The sequence below is a fragment of the Frieseomelitta varia genome, unplaced genomic scaffold (assembly GCF_011392965.1).
Source record: "Frieseomelitta varia isolate USP_RPSP 00005682 unplaced genomic scaffold, Fvar_1.2 scaffold_64, whole genome shotgun sequence".
NCBI classification, from domain to species: domain Eukaryota; kingdom Metazoa; phylum Arthropoda; class Insecta; order Hymenoptera; family Apidae; genus Frieseomelitta; species Frieseomelitta varia.
This window is the reverse complement of record NW_025110412.1, coordinates 30,025-45,801: the sequence shown is the minus strand read 5'-3', so window position 1 is coordinate 45,801 and position 15,777 is coordinate 30,025. Positions and strand designations below refer to the sequence as shown.

General features: G+C 37.8%; 2 protein-coding genes across 2 annotated transcripts; both read left to right on the top strand.

The window, feature by feature from the left end:
* The first annotated feature begins 6,396 nt into the window (after positions 1-6,396).
* Positions 6,397-9,231, top strand: LOC122534786 (RNA-binding protein squid-like). The gene is made up of 2 exons (XM_043665756.1): positions 6,397-6,994; positions 7,100-9,231. The coding sequence occupies exons 1-2, from the start codon at positions 6,587-6,589 to the stop codon at positions 7,604-7,606; spliced, it is 915 nt and encodes a 304-aa protein (XP_043521691.1). The 5' UTR covers positions 6,397-6,586; the 3' UTR covers positions 7,607-9,231.
* Positions 9,232-10,273: 1,042 nt separating this feature from the next.
* LOC122534787 (E3 ubiquitin-protein ligase SIAH1-like) lies at positions 10,274-14,846 on the top strand. Its single transcript, XM_043665757.1, has 5 exons — positions 10,274-10,859; positions 12,103-12,455; positions 12,550-12,789; positions 12,859-13,051; positions 13,149-14,846. The coding sequence occupies exons 2-5, from the start codon at positions 12,227-12,229 to the stop codon at positions 13,324-13,326; spliced, it is 840 nt and encodes a 279-aa protein (XP_043521692.1). The 5' UTR covers positions 10,274-10,859; positions 12,103-12,226; the 3' UTR covers positions 13,327-14,846.
* The last annotated feature ends 931 nt before the right edge of the window (positions 14,847-15,777 follow it).

Sequence of the window (15,777 nt, the reverse complement as noted above, 5' to 3'; positions counted from 1 at the left end):
TTAACGCGATGACGTCCGTCTGGGTAATCTACACGTGAGTGAGGAAGGCAACGTTCCTGGCGGAATGCCTTGGAATGCCGACTGGGAATCCGAGGTGGAACCTCATTATGCATCGACCCAAATTTCTCCTTGGGATTAGATCCGCGATTTTCAACAACGGGAGAAGAGGGGGGGGGGGAAGGGAATCGAATCGACAGCTTGCCCTCGAACGAGAAACTTGGCCTGGTCTCCTCCTTCGGATGGACTCCGCGCCCTAACGACTAAGCGTCATTTCCGTTCGAAACTCCAGTATCTATTTAGTTACATGACCACCGACGTTTCGGGCGAACTCGCCGGAATTTCGAGAAACAAGAAAATGGACGCGAGCGACGCCTGCTTGCTGCTGCCAGCCTGAAGTTTCGAGTTAATCGAGTAAGTTTGAAAACTTTGGAAATTCGTCGGACAGGTAGACTGGCCTGCTGAAGGCGAAAACCTGCTGGACGCCGGGGGGGCGACCGTGATGCGAAGTTGCGCGGCTAAGAAATCGATCGTTGTGAATGTCGGGTGTGCAAACGTGTATCACAAGCCGTGTAATAAAGGAGATGGTCGACGGCATTTTCACGACACCTGTTTGCACGCTAACTAAACGAGGTTAAAAATATGTCCGTGATGGATTACGGGGCAGCAACTGCGACCAACGATCCACACGTTTTTGTTGCGCAAATCCTAGTAAATCGTGTCGATCGATTTTTCATTATTTCTAATTCGAAAGCATAATCGTAATACAATATATCGAGCTTTCGCCGTGTATAGTACGTAAACACAGCGTGCAGCTCGTTCGTGCCCGGCCTGTGCACACACATGCTCGAGCATGGCGCTGTGCGTTTCACGTATTTTACTTTGTACTACTTACTCATTACGGTAGCGCGGTACGTGTTCAAACAAATTGTTTGACAAACATTATTTTTTTTTTTTTTTTTTGTTCTAACCACTTTAATTCGCGACGTTTCAAAACACGTCGCGCGAACATTTTCAGATTTTCTCAAAGGCCGGTTATATAATAATTTAACTCTGTCCTCGATCGAGAAAAAGAAGAGAGAAATTATCATGCCCGAGAAACTTGGGAACCCGAATAAAAATGTTATTAAATATTCGTTGATTCGTCCTTTTCGTCGTTAACGGATCAAGAAAAACTCACGGTTGATGGAGTTGAACGAGTTTGTGTCAATATACGAGACGACTACGTTCCTCTCTGAGAAATTTATTCTTACTTGCGAGCGCGTCGCTCGAAGAAACAAATGCGTCGAAGCTTTGTTTTTGCATTTCCTGGAAAAGCGGAAGAGAGAATGGAAAAAGATCGTTAATGATACTTGGGGTTGGAGAGTACCAAAGGGAGAGCCGCGTTGGCCTTTTAATGGCATTTAGGTATTGTCCTTTCTAACTCGAATTAACGATCGAGCCTTTTGCACAAAGTTGGGGCATCACACTGGAGCGTTTTCTAATTCATGACAGACATTTCGCCGAGCTTTTATCAATTTCTTTTTTTTTTTTTTTTTCTTATTGATCTTCCACGATGACGTTCCAGAATAGACTCGAGTATAGTATCAAGCTTGTTGATTTTGTTAAAAATTTGATCGGAACTCGAAAACTGCGCTTTGCTTTCTAATGAATCGGACACATCGTCCACTGTACAAACCGAGGAATTTCGATCGAATCCGCGTGTGTATAGTATCTACAATACTATATACTATAGAGAGAGAAAGAGAGAGAGAGCAACTTGTTTCGTTGACTCAAAGAAAACAGCAGATTTGAAACGATGCGATTCTCGAGGGCGCACGTGTTTCCAGAGTCCCGAGCCGTCACCTATTCGAAGAGAGTAGACTTGCCGAAGAGGCGGCAATCGAAACGGTACGCCGACCGAGCGTACACAGAAGATTTCGCCAAGAAGATCGACCGCTCGAGTCGATTTTTACACGGTACATCTGACGACTTACCACATATCTTGCCAGAGAGAGTGAGAGAAAGAAAGAGAGAGCGGTGTCGGTGGAGCGATCGTGACGCGTATCACGTGAACCGGGCGTAACCGCTCGTCATATCCGCGTTGACGCACTCGCGGCCACTGCCTTGATCCTTCAATGCCACCACAAAACTTTATCCTCTCCTTGCTCTGTCCTCGACGATTGTTTCTCTTCGTTTTCTTCGCCCCACTGCCGCTTTACATTACTCGTTGCCCTCCTCGCGTACTCGTCGCACGACCGACGGACACACCGCGGCGAGAGAAAAACCACTTTCGACGATCTTGACGGGCACGCTAACCTTCCGTCCGATCAACCACCCACCCGTCCGTCCGTCGGGTCGCGCGTCGTCTTTCTGATCGTCCCTCGGTCGTCTACCGAGTACTACTGAGTCGGTCGTAATTGTCGTTTGCATCGAAAGCGAGACAGAGGAGAGCTGTTTCACGGGCCGCGCGTGTTACGTTGCGGCACGCTGGGCAAACCACCGCTACTGCCGCCACTAGGATCGCTAGGAGGATCATCGCCACTACAACCAGTAGTAGCAGCATCATCGTGGGATCACCAGCGGCGAACACCACTACCAACAGATCTCCTCGACACGCACACGTATGTATCTACCAATGTGAGTCGAGTGTGTAACCACCACCACCACCGCCACCACCACCACCACCACCACTCTTTCCTCTCTCTCGCCCTGTGTTTAAACTTATAAATAGATATCTGGGTGCGTTCGATTATATTTATATGTACGCAAATATATGCATATACATGTAATGCATCTCGGTGTTCGTATATATACATACGTGCGTATTTCTACACACCTTCGGCGGCGTCTTACGTCTTCCACTCAACGCAGAATCGGACGAACGCAATACTTGTTCGCAAGCTGCGGGTATTATTCATGATGCACCTACTTAGTTATTACGCGTTCTCTCTCTCTCTCTCTCTCTCTCTCTTTGCTCCTTCACCAACTCGTCTCTGCCACCCCCTTCTTCCACTCCCCTTCTCTATCGCCTTCTGCGCCCACCTCCCTCACAACCCCCCCCCACCCACCCGCCACTCCCCCCTCCCCCCCAATTCCCACTTTTCTGTTCCCAGAGAAGCTTTTTCCAACCCTCGTCGTATTCACCGATACGTGACACCGTGATCGGATGGATCCACCAGTCTTATCGCTACCACAGATGACCCGAGATAAGTAGAGAATCCGAGATAGAACGCGAGAAACAGTAGATCGGTAGAGGCCGATTCTCTATCTGACTAGCGCGTATATCCGACGATGGATTAGAACTTAGAATGCGAGAAAAGGAAAAAAGGCGTCGTCTACATCGAGGCGACAAATCAATCGAATGCCTTACCTTCTCGCTGCGTGCCGCTCTTCTCTCATACTACGGTTATCGTCCAGCTCGCACCCTCGCGAATCTTCTCGATGATCTCGATGATCTTCTCAAACGGATCAACGCAATTCCGCTGGGCTCGATCGCTGCTCGTATCGTGATACTCCAGAATCGGGTTTTTTTTTTTTGCTCTTCTCTTCCGGGTTCCTCTCTCTCTCTCTCTCTCTCTCCCTCTCTCCCGCGTCCTCTCCCTGGCTCGCCTTCTTCCCTTCTTCACCTTTTCTTCGGCTTGCACTCGCGAAACGCTGGCCTTTCCGTCCCGGGCATGGCCGTGCACGAAACCCTTTTCGGTCGTCACCCCGCTCGTTCCAGCCGACCGTGACGCGTAGCTGTGCGGCCCGTTGTGCGTGCACACTTCCTACTCGCCGCGATCGTTTCCACGACCGTTTCCACGACCGGGAGCTCGGGCGTTGATTCGATCGACGGGGGGGAAAAAAAAAACTGCGAAAGCGAGAGCGAAAGTCGGGGGAGGGGGGGGAAACAAACTTCACCGAAGGAACGGGGTTCGCGCCCAATCGGCGCAGGGGGAACGGCTCCAGAGGTTTTCGGCTCTCTGGCGTTTTTCCTGGAAATCTGCTCGGAGAAAAACCGTGACGACGACGACAACGATCACGGTGACGATAGCGACGGCACACGACACGTTCGACTCAATGATATGCTGCCGCGCCGGTTCGACGCCAGCGACGCCTGGCGTCGCGACGCCCCACTCCCTCCCCTCTCTCTTTCTCTCTACCTCGGCTAACTCCCCTCCAAGAGTACGGCGTCCGAGCGGACGCTTCGCGCCGTGTTCCTTCGTTGCCGCTCTTTCCAGCGACAGTCTTCATGCACGAGCAAGATCCATCGGAGAGCGGTGAAAGAAAACCGAGGATCATAAGGGAACACGTTTGATAAAAGGATGGAAACGACGAAATAAACGAACTCGGCGAACGATCAAAAAAAAGACCAACCTAACCTCTTTCGTAAGGTTGAAAAAGGAGAATGTCATTGTTGTCCCTCAATCAATCGGAAGGGAATGTTGTTCCTTGGTAAATAAATTTGTTCCTTCGGCGTAAAAGCTATAGTTTTGGGGTTAGGTATAGTAGTACACAACAAATTGCATTTTAATTGCGTGGAAATTACGTACTCGTCTTTGTACGCCATCAAATAAATCACATGTTTTTGCAATCGCGCAATTAAGTCTTGCATCTGTTTATGCGCTTGATTTTTCAACAAAGCATTAACAACAAATGTTATACCCATTCTGGACGATGAGCATAATCGTCTGAATAAAGATAATACCGCGTCAAACGTAATCTGTAATTGACAATCGAAATTAGAATGAAATCCAAATTAATCAATTCTTTGTTCATAAAGAATACTTAACGTACAAATCTGAGATTTTGTCCTCTGATATATGCATTTGTATATACACACACAAGTAGACGTAAGTACAATGTAAGCAAGTACTTGCACACGTTATATATGCCAATGTCTCATTGTCGATCTTCCACTCTTTATTTTAACACAGGATTACTTTTCCGTACAAGCAGACGTTCCACCAGCGTCGATTTTATCAATGTTTGAGTTTAAAGTGCAAACCAAATTGAGAAATAAAAACCGCGTAAACTGAAATTCTATATATGATCGATTTCCAATCTGGTAAATCTAGTGGCGCCATCGAGTGAGTTCATCGACACTTACCTTTGCTGTTGGAACTATGGTAAAACAGTACAACAAAGAGAACTTTTCTTTTTTACTGCATTCATACGAAAACGTTTGATGAACATTTTCATTATATTTTGCATCATTTCAAATTTCATGCGCACACATTTCGCCGTTGAGTTCTCGTATGACGCATTTTTTGCTCATTTTCTTTTTTTTTTTGTATATTATACGCACAACGGAGTATACTCTATAATTAACAACGAGTCAGTCTACCAGTAGAACCTTATTCTATTCTTAAACTGTTCGACCGAAGAAAAGATAAGCCGGGGTTGCCGAGGGCCTGTGTTTTATTTATATAGTCTTCTCTGTCTGACTATATTTATATACATATACATATATCGAGAAAGTAACGACTTTAAATGGTGCACAAACAAGTAAGAACACCACATGCTCCCAAATTTTTGAACAGAAATTGCACGTACGGTAATTGTCTTTCAACTTTGATTGACAACTTTTACATGTGCATATCGCTTGCAATGAAAAATGTTCAATCAGAATCGAAACCAAATGTGATTCGAGTTGAAACATTATATACAACATATGACGCTTGATACATTTTTTTTCTATTTCAATTTTTTTATTCATTATACTCGTTTACATACTGATTAAATTTTTTAAATCATTCCTCGGCTTTCACATTTACAAATGTAAAAGTAAAGATTTAGACGTTACGGTGATTCGAGTTTTACAATTGCAAATATACGTTAAATAATTTCAGTTGTATGCATGAATTGTGCGTACTGCCATAATTTGCATAATTTAGTATGGAATAACAACGATATCACATAAATTTGATGTCACTGACCAAAAAATCAATTTGGTCATCTGAATACATGTATGAACGTTAACCTAACCTTCAATCGATTTTTTACGCGAAAAAACGCAGAGAAAAGTAATTGTCGCACGGGAAAATGTTACAATGGCAATTTTCGTAGCACGAATTGGCAATGTACGATTTTCAGCAAATACAGACCCTCATCTCGCAGTTAGGAACAAAGGTGTTCGTGCATTGTTCAGGTTCAGCAGTGCTCAAGGACTTTCAATAATCGCTCGCTACGGGAACATGAAGGCATTATAAAAATAAATTGAATATTTAAAGAGCAAATAAGTATGCCAGCCCGTCAATTTTCCATCGTTTTGGAAAATTGATTAAAGTTAGTAATGAAACGATCACCGGAAACGAACTGGAATTTCCGCCGTTGTCTGTTGGATCTGTTGTTGTGATTGGAGAGATGAATTGCGTCTGAGTAGAAAGAACGAATAGCGTCATTTTAATATAGGCTTAGAGGGAATCGGAAACTGTTGCTGACTCTCTTTCTTTCGGTCGTAAGCCGGCACCGGTTCACCATAAGAACCGACTGTGACGCGTGCCAACTGTTCCGAAATTATTCTGGTGCGCAGTACAACGTTGCATTTACTCGTCTCGTCGGTTCGACCAGACCAATTTGTATTTTCTGACGTGGTTTTAACGCGGTAAGTTCTAAACAATACGCGATGGCGGCGGTTGACTGTTACCAGAATCAAGCCCAAACTGAGGGCACCGGGCAACAGACACAAACCCAACAACAGCAGTCTCAACAACAACAGCAATCTCAGCAGCAGCAGCAGCAGCAACAGCAACAGCAATCACAGTCGCAACAACAGCCGCAGCAGCAACAAGCTACCGCCGGAATTCCAGGCAAGGACGACGAACGCAAACTTTTCGTTGGCGGCCTATCGCGTAACACTACCGATAAAGAATTGCGGGATCATTTTAGTAAATTTGGAGAAATCGAGAGCATTTCCGTTAAAATTGACCCATACACCGGTATTTCACGAGGTTTCGCGTTTATGGTATTCACCAATCCTAAAACAATCGACAAACTTTTGGCTTCTGGCGAGCATTACATCAATAAAAGGAAGGTTGGTTACACTCGTGGAAAGTAAAAATCTCACGTTACTGCTTAAAATATAATTTTTGACTGGCTCTGTACGTTGTCTCTAATTTCTTTTGTTTTTTTCATATAGGTGGATCCTAAACGGGTGAGTAAAAAGCCGCAACACGGAAAAATTTTCGTAGGCGGCCTCACTCCTGAAATTACCGACGAAGATATTAAAACATACTTTGGACAATATGGTACGATTGTTGAGTTACAAGCGCCATTTGACAAGGTAAAAAATCAGAGAAAAGGATTCTGTTTCATAACATTTGACTCAAAGGAAGTAGTGTACAAGTTACTTAAAACACCCAAACAAACGATAAATGGGAAAGAAGTGGATGTCAAGAAAGTAAAAGTTAATCCAGATCCAAGGAATCAAGGATTTTGGGGGCCAGGCTTTGGCTACGGATATGGAGGAGGCTATGGTTACATTCCCGAATATTGCAACGGCTATCAAGGAGGATACGACGACATGTATGCAAATTATGATTATGCTGGTTACGATGGGTATGACAATATGGGATATGGGCCTCAAGGTAAGCCACGAGGAAATGGTCAGGGACCACGACAATTTCAGAGACATCAACCATATTAAAAATGAATTTATAAATCCTGTATACTCAGAATTTGGTGATAAGGCAAGAACATAGTAAGGAGTAGACCAACTTTGTCTGTATGCAGACTAAGACTGAGATAGGGAAATTTGGGATAAAAGAGCTTATAGAGTCGTTGTGGGACTTGTATAAAAGCCCCAAATTCCCTGATCTTTGTACATTGGGTCTGTAAAATACTAGGTAGCTCTATGTACATTTACTAAAGAAAAAGGAAATGTATTTTCAATGTTTTACAATTGGTATAATTTAACCAGTCAAAAGAATCATGTCTTTTTCTATCTATGCACATTTTATCATTTACTACATAGACAAACTGTTCATAAAAACTACTGAAATAGATGTTCAAATATTTTTATGAAAACCAAACGCTTCATACACGAAACTGTTTCTCTTACATAGAAACCATACATAAACTAAAAATTAAAATGATTGATTTACTCCTATTTTCTTGTTATTCATGATTCATAATACTAACATGTATATCTTATAATTTAATACTCTAATTATTCTTTAGCATCTTAAGTTGCATTACTAAAGTATTGTTTATTATATGCTTGGTGTTAATCTTATTATATTAGGAAACATAACGCTGTGTCGTTTACAATAGGACTTCATGTCGATAAACAGTTTCAGTTCAGAAAGCATGTCAGTTAGAGGTAATCAATAGACATAAAACGAAACACCACTCATGGACCAACGGTTCGTACTACTAATTAAACGTACTTCTTCCTCATAAATTTATAACCTATACGTATTATCTAGTATCATCTATGATTGTTTGTACACTAAAGTAAGTTCTGTAACTTATACAAAGCATAAGGTATGATAGGAAACGTACGTATCTTCGTATGTTTATATATATATATATATATATATGTAATATATATATATACATATATATATACGTGTGCACATACGTAATGCTGTACACGTGTGCGAATTAGTATATAATACAGTAGGAATTAAGAGAAAGATAAAAATATTTCAAAATAAATATAATTAAAATATGAACGTCCTGGGTAGATAAGCGAAGAGTGCGCGAGTGGTAGAAGATGGTCACAAAATATTCTAAAATCACATTTGAAATTACATTGGAAGAGCAATAAATATACTGTAATGTGCACAGAATTTTATAACGAGTTATTTAGCATTTTTCTTTCTTTTTTTATGTTTTTTGTTTCTCTTTTTTTTCTTATCTTTGTTAAAAGCTACATCTTAGAAAATAATTTATTGCATTGATGCAATTTTTACTTTTGATCTTCAGACGTTGCTACACTCGTGTACTCCTATGTCACATAAAACTCATATAATTATAGCAAAAACGATCATGGCTTGTTATGTGAAAAACGTTTTGCAAACGCGGAATCAACAGAATGTTTAAGGCATTGAAACTAGCGGAAATATAACTTTTGTATAATTTAGGCTACTATGACATTTTTTGCATTTGCATCAAACAGTTGTTCCTGTCTGGTGTACAAAGACTGCTCTTCATATCGCAAGAAGACTGTTAATGTGTAGAGTATCATTCGACATGATACAAATACTAGAGAATTTGACAGCCAATACCATCTTGTGATTTTCTGGAATTAAAAAAAAAAAAAAGAAATGTTTAAAGAGGACAAAATAATTACATATAGCAAATGTAGATATGGCATTGTGGGGATTACATTTAGGTACATCGAAATTATATTACACACAAGGCTGATAAGGCTTTAAACATTCAAGTTTCTCTCAGATGTTACAAAAGTTACGACAGTTTGGCTTAAATAATTTTCATAATACACGTATACACAGAAAATGGACAGTTTTCTAAAGGGGGAGAAAAGATTACAAAGGGTATTTTAAGCCAAACTAATTGTGCTTTTGAAAAGTAAATCTGTATACTGTGTATACCATGTTTGCTGCGTGTGGAAAAAATATATATATATAAAAAAAAGAGATCAGATTGTGGAATTAAAGGAAATAACACAAATATTTTGTTACTATTGATTACTATTCGCCTGTTTCACCCATGACACAGTGTATATTTTAATTATAACAAAAAATAAAATATTCATTACTTGAAAAGTATTTTTGTGATATTCTTCTTTCAATACAAAAGCTTATAAATAAACAGAAAAGCATTCTTGTAATGATATACATATATACATACAACTACAAACGATTATCTCAGAAATGATAGATTGATACAAATCCTTCCTTCAATCCTAACTTTAAACGAATTTTAACATACTACCAATTCCAATTTTATGGTCGTTAAATTTTTTTTATAGAATTACTTTCTACTAGTAGAAAATTTACATAATCGGAATAAATAAATAAATGTATCCGATACAATAGATAAAATTAATAATGACCACCCGAATCTAATGGTTCAATCTGTGAACCATCGATCAATTTTAACGAGAAATATTTTGAAGTTTTTTTTAGAAATGGAAAGAGGAAAAGCGTGGGAATATAAATAACGTAATACATATATATCAAATTTTCAAATAGTCATATACACTTTCGTTTAGTTAACATTTTCGCGGCAAGTCTGCGAAAATATTTATATATATGTGTACGTGCAGTATTTCGTCGTAAAGAACGTTCCCCTATGAAAGTGGAACATATAAAACGTTCCTCTGTCATTTATGAAAACGGCCGTTAGAAACGCGGCTTAACGCTGGTAAATGGCAGTTGCATGCGTTGCGTTGGGTGTAAACGGACGGACGTACGGTCGGACAGACAGCTGCAGTGTCATCATCTTGCTGTGGGTCTTGTTGTACGGAAACGGAGCGTGAAGTGTCGGAGGAGGTTCGGAAAAGGAGCGAGTTGCTACTATGCCTCAGCGAGAACAAACGAAAGTCACGTTGCAATTAACGTTGCCCGCCTGGCCGAGAGAACCCGCGATGTAGCCTCTTACACTAGCTGATTTCATCGCGTTCGCGTTTATTCCTCATCGATGTACCGAGAAGTATCGGGAGCATTTCGTGCTGCGTATTCGAAGCCAGGTCGCATGAAATCTCCTGCTGTTGTTCTCGCAAAAACGTTCGTCTACCGTCGTCGTTGTCATCCTTTGTCGTTATTCTCGACGTTTCCATCCTCCTTTGTATCTTCGTTGCCACCATCCTCAAGTGCCTTCTCTCTCCCTCTCACACGCTTTTGACTCGCTATTTTCCGACTTCAATCGCGCGAAAACCAGCGTACGCATCGCAGAGTGACGTCCTAATACGTTTGTTAATTTGCAACACGGTAAGTGTTTTAACGTGCAGCTCTCTCTCTTTCTCTCTTTTTAAGTCACACGAATTCGTGTGCCTTGTGTCGCGTAGAATTTTTCGCAAGACGATTCACCTGCGTTCTTTCGTGTTTTTTGCGCATTGTTTATTTGTTGATCGTTGATTCATCGTAAAATCGTGATCCGTGACTCTCTTCTCGATGTTCCTCAAGATTTTTCCTCTGTCTGTTACTTTCCCGATTGAACAACTTGTTAAATGAAACGTCGTTGAAAAAATTTGTTAAATACCACGAAACACGAGAAAAGCTCGTCGAGCAAACTCACGAGTCTTTTTTTTTTTCTTTTTTTTTTCTCGAAGAGAATGATAATTGACGCACACGCGATAAATGGTTGTCCGATCGATGCGAACGTAATCTTTCTTACATTGTACTATTTTATTGATTCGCAGCATTGTAAACAGTATTTCTTTTTTCTCTTTATTTTTCTTTCCCTTTGCGAAAATGTCGATGAAAAATCCAATTTTTTTCTTACATCAATTGATTTGGACAATACGTATATAAAACGTATACTTGTGTACACTAATTGTCTTTTGCTTTAGCATAAAATTAATTAATTAGGAAAATGTTTCATAAGAAGTGTGTGTGTTCTGATTAAATGCATATTTGTACAATATTTTAATATTATAATAGTACATTCCTAGTATTTTGCTAAAATGTTATAAATATTTTAATGCAACGTTGGTTAAGTAAAAATTGACCGAATAAAAATAATGGAAGGATTGCTTTGATCAAAATTTTTGTTGTATCATTTTAATATCAAACAAGTATAAATATGTGTAATGTGTTATAATACATTAGTTTAATTGAAAAATAAAACATAGCACATTTTATAAGTAATAGTATATAAATAAAGTTTGTTTTAGTCTTATATAACAATTAAATTAATAAAGTTTAAAAATTAAAAATATTATTGACAATGTAGAATACTTGTAAAATAATGTATATAATGAAGAACTTTATTATTTTGTATAAAAATTAATAATGATATATAATGTTTCTTTAGACTAGACATACTGTAAGACAGTTGCATTAAACTTGTGTTAAATATGTATATTTTTCAGCGAGTTAAAGTAACTTACATTTTATGCAAAGGTACAATTGTAGAATTTTAATTGAATTTTCCAATTAACAAGGTTTTTTATACATTTAAATTTTATATCTATTGTATATGTAATGTTGTTGAAATTCAAATAATTTACAGATGTGAGGTGGATGATTCATTTCAAAATGCATCGCATTTATTAAACATCTCCAAATTAAATGGATTTTCTTGTCAACTGAAAGACAAAGTGTTCTTATTTGATACATAAAATAAGAGGGAAAAAATGTCCCAACTAAGTATTAGTACTGGAAAGAGAGGGAGGAGTGTTGCAAGCTCTTCCGCTTCTACTGTATCGTCTCTGAGCAGTTCAACTGACTTAGCAAGCCTCTTTGAGTGTCCAGTTTGTTTTGATTATGTTCTTCCACCGATTTTACAATGCCAGAGTGGACACCTTGTTTGTAGTAATTGCAGACCAAAGCTTAACTGCTGTCCTACCTGTAGAGGTCCATTAGGTATCTAGATATTAATAAAATGGAACACGTATGATTGAAAATAATCTTGTGAATTTCGCTTTAATGAATAATTCTCTGCGAACCTATAATGCAGGTAATATCCGAAATCTAGCAATGGAAAAGGTAGCGGGTAACGTAATGTTCCCTTGCAAATATTCAACAAGTGGATGCACAGTTTCACTCGTACATACTGAGAAGGCAGATCATGAAGATGCATGTGAATTCCGTCCATACAGTTGTCCTTGTCCAGGTGCTTCTTGTAAATGGCAAGGGTCTCTTGAGCAAGTAATGCCACATCTTGTTATGAGTCACAAAAGCATTACAACCCTTCAAGGTAATTTTATTAATTAAAACATTTATGTTTCTTTTAATTACACAAATGTCAAAATCACTTTTATTACAGGGGAAGACATTGTTTTTTTAGCAACAGATATTAATCTCCCAGGTGCAGTGGATTGGGTAATGATGCAATCCTGTTTCGGACATCATTTTATGCTAGTGCTTGAAAAGCAAGAAAAATACGATGGGCATCAACAATTTTTTGCAATTGTTCAACTGATTGGTTCGAGAAAACAAGCAGAAAATTTTGCTTACAGGTAAATATATATCATAGCGTGGACAAAAGATAAAATAATAAACAGTTGCTGTTATTGAAGCAAATAATGATAACATGTCAATGTTCGTGTTCAACAGACTGGAATTGAATGGGCATAAAAGGCGCTTAACATGGGAAGCCATGCCGCGTTCTATTCACGAGGGTGTTTCATCCGCTATTTTAAATTCAGACTGCCTTGTATTTGACACTTCGATCGCGCAATTATTTGCCGATAACGGAAATCTAGGAATTAATGTTACAATTTCTATGGCATGAGGAAAGCTGGAAAAAGCAGTGTAAAATCTTCTAAACTGTTGATTTTATTTCAGTCTTTGTACTGAAGGTTGCCGTTTATGTACATACAGCATTTCTTTTTTTTTACGTTACCACAGATAAATATTAGCAATATGGCTGTTAGGAAATGTTTGGAATGTGTTGTGATGAAACACAGTGATCAAACGCTCAGTTACAGGACCTCTCTCTTGAAGCTTTAAAGTGTACTTGTATGTGATATTGACATTACACATGGAAATAATAAATAATCTTTCAGCATATTTGTGCTGACTTTAAAGCTTTGCACTGAGTATAACATCAATTCCAAAATGTACCTGACACCTATTGCACATTGTTATCATGTTCTTTTAGTCACATTTTACTGAGCCAATTTTTGTGAAAACAATTTCAATTTTTATGCTTTCCAATGTAAACATCGTTCTTTATAGAAATACCGATATATTTTATAGAAAAGAATATACTTTTCATCGCGAGATCAATTATGATCTGCTGATATACACTATGGCATTGAAAGCAAAAATTGAAAGCACATACCTGAAGAAATCCTTCATACGTAATCGTCGTACTTGAATTAAGCATACATCACTATGCTTATTTATTTTTCATATAGAAATTTCGTGTGCTCGCATATTTATTGTAACCTTTTAACTTTGTCTATAATTGTGATTAAACAATCTTTTTTTTTAATAAATTTATTCTTATTTTTTTTAATTAAAATATGCATTACTATTAAGAGACTACAGTTTGTTGACCATGCGAGAAATCATATCAAATCAAAAGTTAGTTATAAGTTCGCAAATATGCTGCTGAGAATTTAAACACGGAATTATGATTTACTTCTTATAAGAAATTTTTTAACTCGTGGATTATTACTCGTGATGAGCATTACAATGATTGATAATATTATTATGTACATTAATTATATGAAGAAAAAGAATTCGGGTATATGTATCAGCAATATATACGGGAACACGAAAGTAGTTGGTATACGATAAACAAAAGCAAAATAATAGAGTAAAATTGCGCAATTTCATCAATTTTTTACCGAAATGAACAAATTTGTACAAGAAGAAATTACAGTTTCAGGAATACATAGTTCCATCAAATTGTGGCATAGTAGTTTCGTAAATAATAAGTGACACTGTATATAATCTCTAAATTATTGTCCGTATAAATCTTTCGACTGTAATCTTCAAGAATGTAATCTTCAAACATTGATTTTCAAGGAATTTATGAGAATTTAGCGATGTAAAAAGTCACATACGAGTAAACTGAAATTCAATTTAGTATGATAATTATAAAGTTACACAAAGTTCATTAATTGAAGCGAATGGAAATTAAAATGGCACGAGCTTGACCCTAATCAAATTTGAGATTCTCAGGTCAAAAAAGAATAAAAAGGAGTCGTTTTTACGTTATCACGAGTCGCATATAAATTGCTTGAACATTCCAGACGTGAAAAGTTAATGTAAATAGAATAAATTTTACATGTGATAAAATTATTGATTGGTAATGTAAATTATTATGTAAACATGCATATGTACGAAGTTCAAAGGAATCTGGGAACCAATTGCATGTTATGCATATGTATAAGTATATATAAATATATAAGGGTGCATAATATATATATAAATATATAAAAGTGTATTTATATATATGTATATATATGCGTATTAAACAATTACTTTTAAGTTTACGTAAGTGTACTAAATGTAAAAAATATTTCATTTCGATGGTTTTAAAGTTTCAGCAATTTTGGCGGTTACTGAAAAAGACATTCGAACCTAACTAATTCACGTTAATTGTTGTACGATCAACGATATAAGAATTCTTCTCCTGCTCCCTGTCCCTATATAGTTGTAATGCATCGATGGAACCGCATATTTTGCACATATTTAGACGTTATTAAAAACATCTGTTGGAGCTATTACATTAAAAGGCTTGATCATAGAACTAGGATGAAATTGATCGGATAAAATATTACTGGAAAACAAAAGTACGTTAATAATTAAGTACGATCTTACTGAATCGTTGTCAGTAAACATCGTTCCGAGTACTGAAGTGCGAATATCGTTAAACGGATGATATATCCAAGATGTATATACACATAATTTAACAATATTATTTAGATATTTAGCTATATAAAATCTAAAATTCACGACGTAAAGTTTAATTGTTCATTATAGCAATTTATTCTTACAGATAATGACGGTATATAAATATTTGTACCAATACAATCACTATAAAATAGTTAATTCACTTCTTGATTGCATACATTTTGTGAAATATAAAAATAAGTTAAATTTTCAAACAAAGTATTCGCTACAAATATCAAGTATTAGTTAATAGTAACATTTGTACAAAGATTTAATAATTTTCATTGCAGTATGAAGAGAAAAAAAGAAAAACAATGTAAAACGTTACGTTAAAGAT